Source organism: Corvus moneduloides, chromosome 7, assembly GCF_009650955.1.
Source record: "Corvus moneduloides isolate bCorMon1 chromosome 7, bCorMon1.pri, whole genome shotgun sequence".
Classification (NCBI taxonomy): domain Eukaryota; kingdom Metazoa; phylum Chordata; class Aves; order Passeriformes; family Corvidae; genus Corvus; species Corvus moneduloides.
In genome coordinates this window covers 4,819,705-4,839,821 of record NC_045482.1, presented here as the reverse complement: position 1 = coordinate 4,839,821, position 20,117 = coordinate 4,819,705, and the positions used below count along the sequence as shown (strand labels likewise).

The 20,117-nt window shown below is 35.9% G+C and overlaps 1 protein-coding gene across 5 annotated transcripts in view; it reads right to left on the bottom strand.

Moving 5' to 3' along the window:
• Positions 1-20,117, bottom strand: part of NCKAP1 (NCK associated protein 1) — a 61,707-nt gene that overhangs the window by 25,512 nt on the left and 16,078 nt on the right. For 3 of the 5 annotated variants that reach the window (XM_032113729.1, XM_032113733.1, XM_032113731.1), the window contains 17 exons: positions 14,197-14,289; positions 13,945-14,001; positions 12,821-12,963; positions 12,642-12,732; positions 10,435-10,572; positions 9,747-9,795; positions 9,116-9,272; positions 8,471-8,527; positions 7,847-7,943; positions 7,514-7,620; positions 6,334-6,466; positions 4,985-5,066; positions 4,521-4,579; positions 3,815-3,960; positions 2,405-2,537; positions 617-736; positions 220-359 (listed from right to left, as the gene is read on the bottom strand). In XM_032113729.1, coding sequence (XP_031969620.1) covers positions 220-359; positions 617-736; positions 2,405-2,537; positions 3,815-3,960; positions 4,521-4,579; positions 4,985-5,066; positions 6,334-6,466; positions 7,514-7,620; positions 7,847-7,943; positions 8,471-8,527; positions 9,116-9,272; positions 9,747-9,795; positions 10,435-10,572; positions 12,642-12,732; positions 12,821-12,963; positions 13,945-14,001; positions 14,197-14,289 — 1,802 coding nt within the window. The remainder of the gene's footprint in view (positions 1-219; positions 360-616; positions 737-2,404; positions 2,538-3,814; positions 3,961-4,520; positions 4,580-4,984; positions 5,067-6,333; positions 6,467-7,513; positions 7,621-7,846; positions 7,944-8,470; positions 8,528-9,115; positions 9,273-9,746; positions 9,796-10,434; positions 10,573-12,641; positions 12,733-12,820; positions 12,964-13,944; positions 14,002-14,196; positions 14,290-20,117) is intronic. The other 2 variants (XM_032113730.1, XM_032113732.1) reach the window with 1 other exon arrangement.

The window sequence follows — 20,117 nt, the reverse complement described above, 5'->3', positions numbered from 1 at the left end:
CCAAGGGGATAAATTCAAGTGACAAACATTCCTATTACCTTTGTAACAAAAGTCAGTCTCTATACAAGCCACAGAAGCATCATAAGCTCACAAACCACAAAGCTGTAGAACTTACAGCCAATTAAATTTATTCAAACAAATTAAGCAACATGCATTGAATATGTAAAAACACATTTTGACTTAGGATTCAAGGTGAAAGGAACAGAAGAAGCAGCTTACTTTGTCACAACCAATCTGTTTTTCCTCATGCTTTCTACTCCTGGTTTCTCCCTTTCAGGTTCTCCTTTCTTTCCAGTCTGTTTTTTTGACTTCTTGTTCACTGCTTGACTGATGGTTTTGGCACAATGTTTTGGCAACAACTGGTAAACAAAAAGAAATAGCCCCTCCAAATTAAAATCCAATTTTTTAGCACACTTCACCACACAAATAACTCATTCTTCCTTTGACACAATATTAGTATTAAAAATTCTTGCTCAAATCACCTTCAATTTTATGAACAGAAAGCTTACCCAAAACAGAGGGAAAACATGTGAACAGGAAATAGAACCATAAAAATCCAGAAAGTTGAATGGAGAAAATCTCAAAGGAGAATTAAAATAGACACAACCATACTCACCTGATCACTCAGTGTACATTGTTCTGTGCAAATGTCGGTGATAAGATTTCGAGCCTGCTTAGCCATTTCATCCAAGAACATGTTACACAAGGAAAGACTACGATCTCCGATATGATGTCGCTGTAAAAAAGGGAGAAAAGGAAGCAGAATTTTCAGTTTCCCATCAGTCTTACAGCACTGCAGAGAACAGTTCACTAATCATGTAACTAGGATATGGAAAATGATAAATTAATTATTCCTCAATAATCTTGACTCCAGGCTAATTTTTTTCTTTTTGGAAGCAATTTGAACCATGAAATTTTCAAAGTCACCATTAAAAATATTTTCTGTAGAAAGAGGCAAAACCAAAAATTTTGAAGAAGTAGGTTTTCATATTTAATTTTGGAGCAAATCTACTTTAATGTGTCCAATACTCCAAGGTCTCTGTGAATGTCCTCTTCATTAATTTGTGCCAATACTAAGTCTAGGGGGAAAAGAGCATGCAACTCAAGCTACAGAGAAAGCAGTGTCCTTCAGACCACTGAAAAAGTCAATGATAAAGCCCTGCTACATTAATTTCTGGATTCTGTTCTTTTGTCACTGGATCTGCACAAGCACAGTCTCTGTCTTGCTGAAATCCTCCTTTCACCACTGATATTTACTTTCTATCAGCCACACTACGACACATTATACACAGCACAGCAAAGATTATTTTTCCAATACAATAATAGTTACCAAGGCATACAATTCAGAAACTGAATTTCAATTTCTGCTGGCTGGGACAAAATGTGCTTGCTGTAGCTGAATGCACAGTAACTAGTGTCCAGTGGACTTTGGCTACTGATTCTTTACTGTTACTATAATTGTTCTCAAAGATGTCTCTTGTCCTGAAGGGTTAAGCTTTCCTGGAAACCTTTTAGTGCTTGTCTAGTATAAATAGCATTAGCAGCTATTTAAAGCAAAGCACACAAGGAAAATAACTATATAAATGTATATTGCAATAAAGTTTATGTTTAAATAAGTTATGTTAAATAGTATGTTTAATATACACAACCCCGTATTGTGTATATTACAATAAATTTATGCAACTAATTGTTTCAGATGAGCACTCTTAAGAAGGAAAACACATTTGCATGAGCACTACATAAATACGACCAAGTTAACTCCCAGACTAATTCCAAAGTCAAGGCACGTACAGGAAATGTACTAAAGGATTTATGCCATTACAACAAAAATAGAAAGAATTTCCTCAGATTCAAACTGCTTCCTTTAACAAAGGGTCCATTTCTTCAAGCAACACTGTATTTTTCAATTTCTAACTATAACCAACAGGGTTTCCATTACCCAGTTCTGACCAAAGCAAATCCTTGCATTACACTGTGTATCACTTTTTTTTTTTCTTACTGAAGAAAACTATAACAAGCCATACAGAATCCCCAACTTCCTATTTTCTTCTCCTAACTATGAGTTTACAAACCATTTGACAGGAAAATGGTTGCTTCTAAGTTTTAATAGGCATATAGAATTTATTAGCATCTAAGCCTGAAAAGCCATCTAATTTTTGTATCTAACATAATCTCTCCTTAAAGCAAAGATCAAAATGCCTTCTCACTTCAGAACAGGATTTAGAGAGTTATGCATGAAGAGTCATGTAACAAGGTATCTACTTGTTTTACTTTCATTTTTACATTTTTAGCACTCTCCTCCCTCAAATCTTAAATTGCCATAACAAACACCTTCTTGAAGTGTTCGGCTCTAGTTCACTCTACATTGAATAAGAGACGAAAACAACTAAAACTTTAAAATTACCTCTTCAGGGCATAATTCATGGGTACAGCTCATAAAGTGAGTACAAAGCAGTGGGAATGCAATTGAGTATCTTGATTGAGAGGGAAGCTCCAAACACTGCTGAAACATCTTCTCAAAAGCACGACTATAAAAACTGAACAGAATTAATCAGTTATTAATCAGACATTTAAATACAATATATATATTTTTGCTACAAATAAGGTTTATTTCACACAAATCAGATGCGATTAGCATCAGATTTGTAGTTATACCAAAAATTGCCCCATGCTTTCATAACATTTGTTTTCTGCATTTACTTCTCATGCATTTTATTTGGACTTCTATTTTACACTATTATTATCATCATCATATTTTTATTCTGACATTTACCACATAAGCACTATAAAAACTTGCACTTTTTGCAAAAAAGTATTAAGGAAGAATCTGAAAATGGTTCGTGGTCAATTACATGACTACTTGGAGAATATCTCTGACAGATGTTCATAAATACCTTTTTCAAACTAATTCTTCTAGAAACAAAAAATTCCTATTGATTCTTCCACTGGCCTATCTTCCTACGTGTCTTGGGGATGGTGTATTATCCCATACCATTTTTGGGGATTTTGGTCTGTTTTGTTTTGTTTGTGTCTGGGGTGGCTGCTGTTCCCGCCCCACCCTCCATCCTCCCCAAGCTGTGCGGAGGGTGTTCGGGGGCAGGGGGGGGCAGCCCCCCGGCAGGAAAATGAGGGTGTTCCTAGATCCTGGCAGGGCACGCACTGGCTCTGGGCTTCCCGACAGCAGAGCAGCAAAAGAAACCAAGCCGGCAAACTCAGTCACAGTGCCGAAGCAAAAAAAACCAAACCAAACCAAAAAAAAAAAAACCCCCACAAACAAAACAAAGCAAACAAACAAAAAAAACCCCAAAACCAAAAAAGCAGCAGGCAAAACCCACAGAAACAGCAGGACCCCTGGTCCGAGATACCGGCTGCATGTGTCCAGTCGAACCGCCTGCGCCGGAAGAAAGGGGCTGCCGCTCGCCCCGCCACCAACTCCCTCTGGGAACTGCGTCTTGGCTCCCAAACATCGCCATAGCCCCGGAACCAGGGAGGATGGGGGTGGGGCGGGGACAGCTGCCACCTCTGGGCACAAATCAAAACAAAACAGATCAAACCCCCCAAAATGGTATTGGATAATAAACCATCCCCAAGATATTCCATCTCTTATCCCATACCAGGGAGGATGGGGGCTGGGGCACAGACAGCAGCCATCCTAGGCACAAACACAACAAAACAGATCAAAATCCTCAAAAATGGTATGGGATAATCGACCATCCCCAAGACACTATGAAGTGTGCTATTTAAAAACTATACTTGCAAGGACAAACCAAACAGTAAGTAATAAAAAAATTGTACCGTCAGGTTAGTAGCATACCAAAAGATAGAAAGATCTGAGGTTTCAACCAACATCTCCACCAAAGAATCTACCATTTTTGTGTGGAAAATAATTGTGTTCATCATTTTTCCTAGTTCTCTATGGTCCGCAAGACCAAGTGAAGCTTTAGAAACACTGGTGTAGGCCTGGAAAGACACAACACAATTTATATGTTATATCTGCAGCTGCTTTTTTGCAAATTCCATTGCTATTGCTCAATACCAATGTTAAATACTGCTTGCGCAGTATTTAAAGACCATGTAGGTATCCTTCTCTTTCCACTACAGCTTAAAAAAAGCAAACTGCCTTTCAGTGAAGTCTCTAAATATCCGTTGAATACAACACTAATTCACAGATAAACTGCAGAACAAATGTATTGACAAAACACAAACTTGTAAGCACTCTTTTACCAGCATAGGCAGGCTGAATCACACTCTGCACACCCACCAAATGGCTCAGCCTCAACACATTCTATTTCTGAACTGTTATAAACACCCCCAAGGGATGATTTGCAAAAAGTGCCCAAAGCAGATGAAGCTATATGAAGACATAGCAAATTATCTGTTAAAGTATTTGTTTAAGAGTAGGTTATTTTAAGATAGCCTGTCACCCACTTGCAGTGTGACAGTAATCTAGAACAGTAGTAATCTATGAAATATTTTGGTTTTAAGTCAGTGAAGTGTCATGCATATTTATCAATTCTTACCTGCAATCTAAACCAATCTAATCTCATTCCTCTGAAGTCAAATACCTCTCCATCTTCAACTGCATCAGGGAAAAATATAGAACAGAAAACCCTTAGAAAACAATTACAAATTCAGATATACTATATCAGACCTTCTAAAAACCCCAAAGTAGTAAAGAATGATATGGGTAATGAACCTCATGTTTTTACCCAAGAATTTTGATCCAGTGCACTTACAGCAAAAGAAATTAAAATACCTAGATGAAAATATGTGTAATGTTTTCTATATTAAAAGGTAGGATTACTACCCAATAGCACTCTTTGGAAAAGGGACACACCACAAGAAGCAAATATAAAAATGAAAGAGAAACAAAGGAACAAATGCACTTTATCTGCTTCTACTGATTACAGGAAACAAAAGTGATGAAGCTTTTCAGAGGAATCTGCCAGTCTGTTACCAATTTTCCAAGATCATTTAAACTTACCTTGTTTCACACTTAGTGAAGTCATTGTGTTTACAAAAGAGGACATGATGATTGATTCATCTTCTGGGCACACTGAAAGATTCTAAAATAAATGCTGTTATTATTATTATTATTACTTTAAACTTGGTTTACGAAACAATGTCAGTACCCATGCCCCGTTCATCAGCTATACTCTGAAATGTTCAAAAACCTACACAAAATAATTCAATCAATGGAATATTTCAAATAGTGCTATTTAGTAGTTTTCATGTTTTAATTCATTGGTTGATGACAAATACCTAGAAAAGATTGCTTCTAAAGCAACATCAGCTCAACATGAGAAAATCTTTCAGTAAATGTAGCCATGCTACATTTTCTGTCCTGTCTGCAAAGAAAACCTGGCCATGGCAGGATATAATGGAGCCCATGTCAGCATCACTTTGCCTCCAAAAAATTCCTCTCTCAATTTTTTTTTTTACAAAAATTCGAAAATTTTTTACTAAACATTCAAATTTTACAAAATCCAACAAAAATCATTTTAGTTTTAGCCACTAATAGGATCACATTTCTGTTAAATAATGCAACACAGAAGTTTCTCACAATTCCAGCAATAACTGACATTGAAACCTAAAGGCTGAAAAAATCTAAATTACCACTCTATCACTTGTATAATCTGGTGCTTGATAGCTATTATGAATTAATGACAACTAAAATTCACGTCCATTTTTTCCCCTCATTTCAGTTTGGGCTCCATCTAGTGGGGTCACTAGGGAATACAACCAAAGCACTTAAAGTTTATCATTTCTTGGTTGGTCTAAATAAGAAAAGGTTTCTACACAAGTCCTTCAGTGACAGTACCTGTTTCACTGTCTCTAAATATAACAGTGCTTCATAATATTCCTATATGAATACTGAAGTATATAAATTCATACCACTCATAATGGTATGAAGCTGTGTCAGGGGAGGTTTAGGTTGGATCTCAGGAAAAGTTTCCTCCCCCAGAGGGTGGTCAGGCACTGAGCAGGATTCCTGGGGCTTGGGTCAGAGCCCAAATACTGCCAGAGCTCAAGGATCATTTGGACAATGCTTTCAGGCACGGGGGGGATTGTTGGAAAACTGTGTCCTGTGCAGGGCTAGGAACTGGACTTCAATGAGCCTTGTGGGTTCCTTCCAACTGGGATATTCTGTGATTCTATATACAAACCGAAAGTACAACTCTAAATCCCAGAATTAAAGAACAAGTTAATTTGTCTTATTCCATAAAGTTCATCAAAATCCACAAACTGGGATGCCTTTCATGAAGTCATTTTGGACAAAAAGCCCTTATTAAAATTTGCATTTGAGAACCCAGAACCATGATGTTGCCATACCTGCACGAGCTCATTTAAGACCACTGCATCAAAGCCAGAGAGATACTGTACATAGTATCTCTGCATCACTGGTCCGTATTTTCGCACATGTGCCCTGAGCTCCTCCATGTAGAATATTAGCTCAGCTATGTGCCTAGGCAAAAAGACAAGAAAAATCTTACAAGTATCACTCAAATTATTAAAATTTCTATCAGTGGGATGCTTTTCAAGGGGATTTCCTCCTACACCTTGCTTTTAAAACAATTACCAATAGGTAATTTCGGTATGAAAATATTTGTTGATGTTGTAAAAGGAGCTCACATAGGTAATTTTCTCTGCAAGACAAAATCCACTCAACAGCGACTAAGTTAGCAGGATACCATCATAGTAGCCCTCAAAGGTTTGTATAAATATTCAGTTCTTTTTTTGAATACGAAGTCCTTCTGTAAATCTCAGCTTGAAAAAAATTTGTTTCTCAAAAAGTGGTAAAACCTGAAAAATACAAGTTTAATAATGGCTTTTCCGGTTTTTTTTCAAGCCATGAGGATGGTTAAGATGGTTTCAGAAAGGCTCTGGAACCTCCATCTTTCCTTAGCACCTAAGTCCAGCGGAGAGAACCCAAGATTTTCCCACTCCAGCTCTATAAATGGCCTTGTGATTGTTACTTGTTTAAATTCCTGCAGTCTTTCAGTTCAACCTTGTGTTCAATAATCTTGAGAAGTCTCCTGCCTAACCACACTTGTAAGATCTCGTAATCATATTTCTCATTTTTACCATCTGTTTAGGGTGAACTAACGCCATATTACATAAATAAAGCTTAGCTGATTTAAAAGACAGTTCTGCTATAAGAGACATTCTACAAATCAACAAATAAAGCTTTTTGAAAGTTTTCTTGCCTCCTTCATTGATTTGATCAATGCAACACAAAAAAGCTTTATTTTTGCCTATTCAGAGTTAAAAAACCAAAACTTAAATAGAATATTTTTATTTTACAAATGAATTTTCACTGATGTGCTCCAATTTCTAGGACAGTATTTCCAGTTTTCTGTTTTGATGGGACACTTAATACTCCCAAGTAAAAATTTTCTGAACATTCCTAACTGCTCCATATAGCCAACCTTTCCTGAGATTCCATTGCCTTCAAATTTATTTTGTCTGTGAAATTCTAGTACTGAAGGTATTGCATTAAAAATGAACATACTTATCTATGAAATCATCTGCGCTCTTCTTTGGCATATTATCTGCATGACGAAGAAGCCAAATAATTTCATCACGAGCAAAGGATAATGCCATAAATACAAAAAGTGCCTGAAAAACAAAAGTTGTTCACAACTTATCAATATATACAGCAGCTGGATAGTTTATGCACTCAAGAGGCAACTAGTCTCTAAAACCCAAGAATTTAAAAAATTAAGTAGGTTTTGTCAGAGTGAAGTGAGGGGTCTTTTCCCCCCAAAGAAAATAAATATTGGATTTACCATTGAGAAACACACTGGAAGATTGCACAAATGCAAACCATAAGAGCCATCATTACCTTGGGCCCCAACAGGCCTGGCTGATCAGACAAGACAGTGGCCAGTTCTTTGAGTGCAGAACGTAAAAACTTGCGTCTCTCTCTATGCATTGAACCGCTGCATCAAAAGAACATACATTATCCACTATGCTAGCCACAGAACATTTGATTTTCAAAAGCATTTAAGATCAAGCGTAGGCAGATTATTATACCAACTTCAAAAGTTCATAATTTTGAAGAATGTGGTTCAAAAAATTGGCATCCTCATCACCAACACCGTATATTCTTGAAGTATCATTAAATTTAAACCCCAAGTTCTCTGCCCCCTCTCTGTGATACGCATTTGACTACATTAAAACATTTCTATTTAATCTGCATTCACATTTGGTAACCAGACAAAACATAACTAAAGAATAAACTAAATGATTCCATCCTGATAATTTGAAAAATAATCTAAAACTTGGGAAGTTCAATTGGTAATGACATTAAGCAAATCCAGATTTAAAAGAACAATCAGTACATGATCTCATTTGAAAATGCATTACTAATTCAGCATTTCACAAATTCTGTTTGTACAATCTTTATAAGTTTGTTTTAAGAAAACCAATACTAAAATCTGTCAGAAAAATTTTTTAAGACACTTACGCATGTGAAACAGCAGCTTCTTTGCACTCTCTGATGTCGTTAATACGCTTGTTGTAGCTACAAGTAAAAACCAATCAGATACGGTATAAGAATCAGTAGCACATTTTAGCAAGAGCTGAGTGGGACTTAAGAGGAGCTACAATGTAATCGCAAGCAGGGTACAGCAGAAAACTCACATCAGCTCCTGAGCAGAGCGAAATGCCAAAACTGGATATCCAAGGCAAAAATACTTTCTACCAAAGGGCTCCTGGTGTTTGCTGGTAGAGGTCTCAGCTTTGTTTCTGAGTTTTCATATAATGTACTGCAGAAACAGTGGCAGCAAGATGCAATTTCTCAAGCAAACTCTAGATTTGTAACATAATTTCCCCTCAGGTTTGTGGGTGAGATCATTAATCCTAGAGACTTGCCATTTTAGAGACTGATTCACCAGGCTTTCAGTACTGAGATAAAAAAAGGTGTGGTGGTTATGAAATCAGGTCCCTAAAATTTATGCATTAAAGAAACAGTCAAGATACCAAGGGGGAAAAAAAAAATCTTTGTGTACTTAAGCAGAACTTGTGTGAAGCAGAAGTAACCTGTTTGAAACAGTTCTTCAAGAAACAGGGTGTTTTTAGTAGAGATTCTGAAAGGAGAACAAAAGCTTACCCTCTTATGTTTACAAACAAATCTTCTGCAGCTTTGTGAATATGGAACACTTCGTCTCGAAACAGAGCCAAGCAAGAGCTGCTTTGAAGTGCAAGTTTCCAAAGATTCAAAGCTGTAGCATCACTATTTAGGATTCCATGGCACAAAATAAATCCAACTTCAGAAGTTCACATTGATGTATGTCACAAACCAGATGCACAAAGACAGTAAGAGAACAGTGAGATTATTATGTATTTTGTCTTAAATAGTTTGCACAGATCATTAATAAACTCTTTAATGAATAACATTTTCTAATACATAAAAAATACCTCCCTATTTCTAATGGAGGTATTTTTGCAATATTTTTGTAAAATTAATTACTTCATGCTGATAGTACTTGACTATTTTCATCAGAATAACTAAAGCCCTCACTTCCAGTCAAAGTCTGGAACATACTGATGACAAACTCTATTCCAGCAGCATGCGCTGAATTCTAGCTTCACTGCATGTATGTACAAATGAGATTTAATCAAGTCCTCCAGAATCTTATTCGAATACAACAGGTATCGTACAGTACAGAAAGCAAGTAGTCTTTTAAATGTTAACCGATTTTTTAATACAACCATGAGCCGTTTCAGAATATTTTACTCACAAATGATCCATTTTTCCATTGCATCCAGAGATAGGTATTCACACGGCATCTGTTAAAAAACCAGTAATTTGTAGCACACTAATTATAAGTACTTTTTAGCAAAAAAGGACAAACAAAGCCTTAAATGCCGATGAATCATAGAAGGCTGCTGACCGCTAACAGTGATTCAGTGTTTCAGCACTTCAGAAACTGAGGGTTAAAATAGTATGTGAGTTTCCATACCCTCCACCACCTTGAACAAATTTTGACAAATATTTATTTTCAATAAACATTGTATTTAACAATATTTAAGAACTAAAAGCTTTTGATGGATACTAATCATAACTTGACAGCCGTTAAAGCTTCAATTTTTTTCAGAAAGATAACCATTCATATCACAATTGAGGCAGCAAGAGCAAACAAAAATTTTAAAGGAAGGACCAGTTCTGATTTCCAGTCTCCTGGATCACAAACACCTGAGAGGATACACAGGATTCCTTCCCTCTACGGCTGCAGAAGTCAACATTGCTTCCCTTCATCTTTTGGTCAACAAATACTGAAACTGAAGGCACAAGTTAACATAACAGAAGAAACTAATCAGCCTATTTACTTCTCTGATTAAAAGTCACATAGAGGTAATTCAACAGGCAACTATTTTACAGAAAACCTTACTTAACTCTATCATATAATATAAATTAAAAGACCATACTGTGTCAGACTGTGCAGGATTAAGCATTGTACTGGGGGCACTGATGAGGCTCAGTAGTTGTGCATTTCTCCACTGGTCAGCTGAGAGATTTCGTCGAGGATACACCATCTGGAGTGAAATCAGAGCATCTGAAAGGGACTAGAAAGCAGGCTAATGGTTAGTTTGAATGGTTAGTACTATTTCATCAGTAGAGCTGTTTCCTCAGCATTATTACTAACAGTCATCAAAACATTTTAGTGAAGTAGTTCTGAAATTAAACCTGAGGTTAAACCCCATTGCATCTAGTTTATTTAACATATAAAAGACTACTCCAGGCTAGAGGAAAGATGCAAAGAAACAAGAGAGTTTGATTTCTATTTTTAGCTAGAGTTACAAAATCCTGAATTCAGAATTAGAGGACATGGAAAAAAACCAATAAGGCACAAAAGCCCTCTCACATACAACTGGAAGTTGTTCATTATTTATTCAAGTATTCCAATTGTTGTGTTACTCCCTTCCCTGCCACTTCCTTTAGTACGTTCTTCCCTCTTTGGTAGCAAACTATAATTGTTTTGACCAGATATTGTCTGCAGGAACATCTTTGTAGCAAATTAAGCTTATCCAGGCAAGTGTATCCAAAGTCTTTTCCCTGACTTTTGTACCAACACTGGTGCTTGTAAGAATCCTCAGGGAGACAGATCTGAGCACTGTGAGAGAACAAGTCACTCACGCAAAAAGACCAAAGTCATCTGCCGAAGCTAATGCAAAGGACTAAACAACTGTCAGGTTTGCTGCAAAGCAGTGGGACGACAACTTAAAAGTGTGCATTTCCATGAGAGTGCAATATGGCACCTGAAGAGATCCCTGACCTCAATTTATACTTCTAGCACAAAATAAGCACAAGAGCAAAAATCAGACTGAAAGGCATTTTCACAAATGTTTCAATGAAAAGGACTGATCCACTATTAAATACAAGAGCATAAATAAAGATAATACTGAGAAGTAAAGCATCTTTGCTAAAATGTTATTACTTGTAAATATTACTTGTAGATGTTGTTACTTGTAAATGTAATATTACTTGTAATATTACTTGGAAATATTACTTGTAGATGGGATCCTTAGCTAAGTAAGTCATATCAAGACAGGAATCATGGAGAGGAAAGTGTAACAACAATAAGATTACAGACAAATTTGAAGTATTGGAAACTATTGCACTTCAGAGCACTTAGCAAAGTAGCTGGAAAACTCTGAACTTCTACTGACAATCCTAAAAGATTTAAGGAAATAGCGAAAAATCTCAAGAAAACTAGAGAAGTAAAACACAACCAGTACCTAAACTTCAAAATAGGTAAAGAAAAACGCAAACCTTAAAAACTTTAGGTAATAACTTAGAATTTAACTTAAGCTCCTGCCAAAGATTCCAAAGTAAGTTGTAATTGTTAGGCAATTAATTTGCAAGCACCTAGAAAGTAACATCTTTATAATAGTTGGTCAGTCCTGATCAGAGAAATCTAGTTTCCTTTGACAGGATAGCAAATCTAGTGAACAAATGAGAAGCGATAAAACAGGATCTACATTGACTTTGGCGAGGCTTCTGAAGCTTTTCCAAGGTATTCTTACATGAAAATACAGCCTAGATAAAACATCACAGAACTGCAACACAACCATGTAAGAACAGAAACTTAGAAACATCTGTACAGAATGGACTAAAGGAATTGAGCTCCTTTAACTCAGTGAAGGCAACTCAGCAGCTTGAGTACAGGAGCTACTGTTAAAGAGGCAGTGGTTATCTCCAGGGTTCCCAGTTTAAGGACAATACAAAGCAAAACCCCTCGGGTTACAAAATAGAAAATCATATTCATCTAGGACGGCAATCTAACAAAACAACCAACTTCATAGAAACACTGTGACTCTCTTTAATTTCAAGCTACAAGCCTACACAAAACACAGAAGTAGCTATTCTCAGATGATCTACAACTGATTTTTAATTAATTTCTAATCCTTAGTGAATAAAATGGCACCTTCCAAATGGGTCTTATCATTCCTGTATTTCTGCAGGTTCTGCTTTTAAATAGGGTATCAATCCCCAGCCCTAGATGTTCAATGTAAGCAGAAATCTCATGTAAATTTTATAACAAATGGCCTTCGACAGAACAAACTCCATTTACTTTTTATCTCTGTTTCTCCCAATTAAGGTTACTGCATGCCTGTGAAAAGTAGTTACATACTTTACTGTGAGGTACAAATTCCTCCATCATTTTCTTTAAAGGATTTTCATAATCCACAATCATCTGGCCAAGGCGTGGATATTCTCTGTCACTAAAAGCAAAACCAAACAATTCACTTAGGTGTAGCTGTTACTATCATTAACATTATACCCATCTTTTATACAATAATTTTTTTTTACCTTGCTCCATGTGTCATTTCATGGGCATAGTTATACAATCCAATGATAGCCTTCCTTTCTTCAATTCGGGACAGCAGTATCATTAGAGTGGTGTAGGTTATAATCAAATCTAGGTAGTTCTTTGTTAAATCAAAGTTTACAGTCTAGAAATGAAAACCAGTACATTATCATTCTAAAACTTTTAGAAACAAGCATATAACATTTTACCTTACACTTCCATCAACTTTCAGAATTTTTTAAATACGATGGGCTGTCTTTTGAACAAAGTTCTTGTTCTGGTTGCACATGACTTTGTATAACCTTAATTTATTCATTCAGATTCCCAGAACTGTTTGTACTCATGAAAGCAAAGGATCCAATTAAATCCTTCCAGGCCTAAGTGTTACACATTACCTGACAGATAAGAAAACTTTTCTTGTCACTAAGCAGTCAGCGGTGCCGTGCCTATGAACTGTATTTTAGTAAGATCCTAATGTAAAAGACTAGCACATATCCCACTGGCCTTGTAACATCATTTCACAGAACACATACCTGTTCCTTTTTCATATTATGAATCTAGTCGAGCAAATTTAGAATAATGACAAAAACTTACAAGATGACATTATGAACATTAAGAAAGTTGAAACCAACAGGAAAAGGTGTTGAAGGTTTTCTTTTAGGGTTTTAGGGGGTTTTTTTCTATGGTTTTTTTTGGGGGGGGGGGGAGGAGGGTCAGGGTGGGTTTAAATATAAGACTTTCAGATGCTTTTGTAGTTGCTTTAGTCAACCCCAAAAGTGACCTCCTCACATAGCTTAGGTGGACACCAGTAATATTCTTGTCTTGTGAGTCTCACAAGGCATAAGCATACAGATGACTGGGAATTAACTTGCAGATACAATAAATCAAAAATTACTGGAAAATTTTTATGTCTCGTAACAATACTGCTACTACTGTCTGTAAGAAGCGTACTGAGAAAAGTCTGTCTCTCTATTATAAAAGTTAGAAATCTGAACCCTACATTGTTTTTATTTCTCTTGCATTTATTACTAGAGACGTGATGTTTCTTGGACTAAGAAAAGCAAGTCCTTCTTCCCACAGGACTCCGAATAGAAACATTTTTGAAAATTTAAACCTAGAAACTTACAATATCAAAGAAGACTTGGCAAACATCAATAGTGTTCAGCAGCTCACAGACATGGTCCTTGAAAAACAAAGGAATAACTTCAGTTTAACAAGATATTAAATCACATTACTACGATTAGTGATGGAGCTTCATTTTTTTTAACTTGAAGAACAAAGCTGCAAGTTCAGCTATTTCATTATATAGTGTTATTTCATTAATAAAATTACAGAAACCTAATGTGACAGAACAACTTACACATTTGTAATAGCTTACCTTAAATTCCATAACATCAACGAACGTGAAGTAGTATAATGCCAGGTTCTTCAAAATCTCTGATTTTTCTTTCTGGAGCTGAGCAAGCTGTTGCTAAAAGAGAAACACAAACATGCACACTGTTCTTAGAAGATCTTGAGAAGACTGCTGAAAAGTAATACCTGTAAAGCGTGGAGTAACCACCAGGCTATGCAAAGAAGCCGTAACACAGTTTTCTAAGACTGAGGTCTGTGTGCCTCAAATACACACAGAGTACTCAGCACTGATCATTTTAACAGCTGCCAACCACATTTTGAAGATAAAAGTTACATTAGTACACGTTAGTACCAGAGTCATATTGTTTAGCTCAGCTAGAAATGAAAATGGTAGTAAGGAAAAGTGTTACCATATGTATGATTTGCAAAAGCAGAACAGTACATGAGCACAAACCAATATGCCAAAACCAAAATAATTATGTTACTTGAGGTGGAAGAACATAATGCGGCAGGTTACAAACTTTACTACAGAAAAACATTATGCTTTTAAATTCTGAACTTACCAAAAAGAATATCCAGGCAAAGCCACGTTAAGCATGCAAAATAAAATGTAGATACAAACATAAAATACAGTAACGGTTCTTTGACCAGTTCCATATAAACACAATAATACATTCAAACAAAAGCGACAAAAGAAAGAAACATAAAAGAAGCAAAACACTAGCATTAGACACTGGTGGATAAAATGGAAGAGGCAAACATGAATACAAAGGTAAAATAGTTCACATGGATTTCTTTTTTCTTAATATTTTAAACAGAAAATGAAATATCATTTATTTTTAAAGATTTTCTGAAGAAACCAGATTGATCACTTAGACAATTAAGAACACAAAACAGCAGCTGTTAGTGAACAGCCATTCTGTTTATCTATGTATGACAGTCTCACAGCACTGCAAGATATTTAACTTGCAATATCCAGCTACAAATTACGTCTCCTTCCTGATACAGGAATTTAAATGAGTTAAAGCAGTCACAATAGGAAAAAGTGCCCTCCAAAAATCTGCACGATTTTAAATTAAAGATGATCAAGTTAAATAATATATTTTTCTCAACAAGAGCAATCAATTATAAGAAAGATTTAAAAATTGCTTCAAATCAATTAGCTTACTTTCATGAGAGGTTAGAACTGAGTATGCTTCTTCAGCTCACTCATTTATAAAGCTGTCCTCTGTATTCTCTGTTTTATGTAAACCATCAAAATTCCTCTAAATTCCTAAAACAAAGTGCCTGGACCACAACTAGGTATCATATATAAAATAAGTTTCGCTTCTTTCCTCTGAATTTTTAGAGGTGATGATAATTTTTTAGAAGCCTTGAGCCATAAGACTTTCATTATTGTCAAGGAAGACAAGAATAGACAGTTAAGAGCAAATCAGAATGGCTACATTATAAAAGACTCCTGCCTACTCTTAAACCATTGCCAACGATTGGGCTTTGAATGCTTGCCTGTACATTATTTAAGTCTCTTTCACATAGCCATCAGTTGAGGCTTAATTGAAAGCGGTGCAAGTACGTGTTTTATTTTGTAACTTGTCCTGATAAATCTCATGCACCAGGAAATAGGTTATTTCCATTTAATCTGCTGCTGTACAAAAATCTGCTTTCAAATCCCATGACTAGTATTTTGATCCTCAGCCTGAAGATTAAAGCTATACCTTTCCCAGTGTATAGCTTTAACTTCAGCTGCCTTGAGCTCAGAAAATAAAGCATCCAGCATCATCACACACAGACTCCGGAGCTCCAGCAGGTCTGTGCAGCTCCAGTACACTTTCAGGCCAGCTTGTGTCTATACTTGGAGCCACTCCAGAGGAAAGCCTGCTTTGTACTTTCAGGACTGCTTCATCAGTCAACAGTTCTTACGCAATGAAAATTCAGGTAAGATGTGTGGTTTTAATTTTGCACCCTGGCCCTAGTGCTTCAAGCATTTCTTGCCAGTTTGTAGAAGACTAAGCAGAAATAGGGTTTTTTTCTGTGCAACTAATACAAGTGTGAACCAGATGAATCTGAAAAGTCCTTTCAAGAATTTTCAGGAAGAGACGACAGGGCGTGACCCAGAAATAAGATTAATTCTAGTGCAGAGAGAAGACAAAACCAAAACTCATTACCACTGCACATAACGCCTTAACAACATTTTTCCCACTGCAATCCTAACTCATAGTAAGCAAGGTGCAATGCTGAAGAAGACTCTCAAGATTATAGGTTGCTGTACACCACACCTATTTTTGGTATAACAAATAGTAACTGAATGTCCACTCCTGCAGGACACCACAATTTCAAGCCAGAATACATCAAGTGGGGAGATACGGCAAACAGGGAGATGGGAATTATGATTGCAAAAGAAATAATAGATTTTCAGAAATTCTGTGAAGCTGTACAGAGTATAGGGAGGTATTTGCCACACTCAGCTAAGGATTATGGAATCACTGCTGTGCATTCTTACCTTGCTACCTATATTCGCAGAAATATTTATACTTAAGTGATGCTAAAACTTTCCTACAGAGTTAAGATGATCATTCTTTGAATGCTGAGTGTTGAAGGGGTCAGTAAACTTTTACTTAAAATAGTACTATCAAAGTAAAATGATATATAAACTGACTGTTATATCAGTATGGGGCCAATAGTTCAATTTATAGAGCACAGCCTGATCAGTGATGTTTAGAAGAACAGCTTACAAGCATGCAGTGTCTTGGATGTTTATTTGCTTTTTTATCATTCAGGAATGTGGGTGTAGCTCTTTGCACAACCACAGCATTAAAACTTTCCATTACTAATTTCCTAACAGCTGGTTAGAAGTTGCTGGTGCTATTTTGATTTGTATTTGCTTTTTTCCTTAGTCTGCAATTTATGATTCAAAGCTTACAATAACCAACAAAAGTAGGTATATCCTAAAATAGGATATACTGAAGAAATAACTCTTTAACCATCATTCTTTTTACTACAGCTGACTACGCCTTGTAGACTGGTTAGCTGTAAATTGGTTTATTTATTCTTGGAATTTGAAGTACAAATTATACCAACAGTATTTTTGTTGCATGAGGTGAATTAGATTTAAGACCTGTGAAAACCTGTAGAAATTTCAGCGTAATATGGCAAGACCGAAAAAACTCCCAAATAATTAATCTGAGATTATTTCTTTTGCCTATTAACAAAAAACCACATCTCTGATCATGTTTTAGTATTATTTATAAATAACAAAGAGTGAAGCTAACACTTTGTGAATATATTACCTACAGGAGAAGGAACTGATCTTTAACTTGTGCCTTTCCTTCTTTATATTAAATCCCTAAGATCCTTCACAGTCGATTATGTAAACAGAGAAAGGACATTAAAAGAAGCATAAAACAAATCAGAAAGTGCAAGACAGCCTCACTTAGAGCTTATATGAACACAATGGCTCAGACAAGGGAGAAATGATGCAGCCCTGGCATACTAATCATGTGAATAAATACCAGTTTAATACCACAGCTTGCAAAAAAGATTAGACAACTAGAAGAGGTTGTTCAGAGAGGTTTATGTGTGTAAAAACAAAGGGTACCCCTAGTCCTAGAATTTTTTATCATGTTTATTTGATTGGTAGCAGTAGTATGTGAAAAAATTACTTATTTCATGATCCAGAAGTAGACAGTAGGAAGGGGAGTTTTCTGCTTCTTATATCAGTGTGATATTTTTCCTGCAAGTTTGATCATTAAACACTTGTATTTGTTTTCTACAATCCAACACCATAGATATTACCACGTCCTCAGTGAAAATACCATCAACTTAATCTTACCAGCTGGAATATAAGCCCCCAAAAAAGCAGTATTATAAATTCTGACTGTTAAATTTCTGGAGAGAGAGGTAAATCATCACTGCCAGTATTCTTACTGTCATGTTATACTCACTATGCTTGTCACCTATAGAGTCTTTAGATGAACATCTGAAACAATTAATTTGAACAATGTTTTGTGTCTACAAAATCCATAGCAGAACAGCAGGGAAAGATAGAAGCAACTAAGAAAATGAAGAAAATTAGTTTTAAATTCTGTAAATTAACTCTAGAATTATGGATATGTCCTTGGTTTTCTTATTTCCAGTTAAAAGCAGTTTCTGAAGTACTGTGCTGCATATAAAAAGATAAAATAGAATATTTAAAGTGTTTACTAACGAATGTATGTCTACCACAAGATCTATTTTAGTTTGTTTTCAAGTTTCTAGCACTAAGGTAACTGTTTGGAAAAGGAAATAGCCACCCCTGGTGCTCCATAACTGTTACCATTCCCAGAGAATTAATAATGGCAGACAACTGGAGCAGGGAAGCTTCTCTTTAAAAACTCATCCACCTCTCAGCCATAAGAAACAGTTTCCCCATTTTCTCAACTTAATTTACAACTTTTGCAAATTTTTTACAATTCATACTATTTTTTGAATGCCATCTCAGTGGGGTTTTTTTGTTTGCTTTCTTGTTTTTTAAGGGCCAAGCTCTTAAATTGTCAATCATTAAAACAAAGAGAGTTTTAGTGGATAAAGCAGAGGGTAAAATGTTACACACAGTCACTCCTCTGCAGGTACTGCAGACACTATAAAGCAACAAGGGAGCAAGATTTATTTACCTTGGCAAGTGACTTGTATGGACTTACATGACTTACAGCAGCGTACTACAATGATTTATTACAAATAATGATAAAAAAATACAACATTTGGATGCTATTCTATCTCAAATTCAGGCCCAGTCAAAGGTTAAACCATGTATATAAACTTTGTAGCTGACAGCACTTACTATTTTGAAAAAATATGTTATAGTATGAGAATTCTGTTTGGTGAAACATTTTGAAGATATTTCAGGATTTCACATGACCTCTTGGAGTTGCTATGAAAAAAATGCTCACTCACAAATGACTGTTAGACTGAAAAACTTTATATACTATATTCTATTATATAGGATATGTCATTTTAAGTCAGTCTTCTACCTGTAACAACTGAAGACATCAGACATGCTACTGCATACAAAACCAGAACAGTAAGTATGGTTGTATCAGAGCAAGGCATTAGCTGAGCAATTTCAATTCTGAATGACTTTTTAGTAAAAATGTAGATAAAATTTTATTATTTGTAGATATTTTGCAGTTTCTTGTGAAATAAACTATCATTAGTATATTCTGTTCTCAAGCATAAGACATCTTAACTGTTCATACAAAGCCGAACAGAGAATAGTTGCTTATCATCTGACTTCACTCATGCAGGGGAAACACAGATAACCTGAACTGCTGCCTCAGTGACTTCTGGAAAATTTATCTCTTTTGTGGTCCTTTACCACTATAAGCTCCCTGAGCAGGAACAGAGCTGAACAAGAAGCCGTGCATGGCACCCCCTTACTTGGAAAAGGTTTTGTCCTCACAGTCAGAAGGCCAGTTAAGTTTTACGGTGGAATATGGGGAGTTGGGGGTTTTTTGATTAAGAAAGCTGGAAGTTACCTGAAAAGTCAAGTCTCCCATGCAAGAGATCTAACACCCCAGAAAGGTGGAGAAAAATATTAAAATTTACTGAATATGGGGATAATTTAAGTTAGACTTAAGAAAACAGCTGTGATAGCTTTAATGACCATATAATTTCCTCAAAAATAAATGACTAGTGAAAAGGGATTACCAATACATGAGGCTGAGAGCTGAGACCCCGAAGTTATTTTTCCAGAGATGACAGTTTCTAAATTATCTTCGCTAGTGCTATGAAAATTACAGTACTAAATGCTTCATTAGAAACAAAAACAAATGACATTTTCTTTGATGTACTGTACCACTTACAGGGGCTGAAAGAAAAAAACTTTGAAAAACAGGTTATTATTTGTATTAAGTATTTTGAAAAAGGCTAATTACTGGAAGCACCTATCACAAATTAAAAACCAAGACTGGT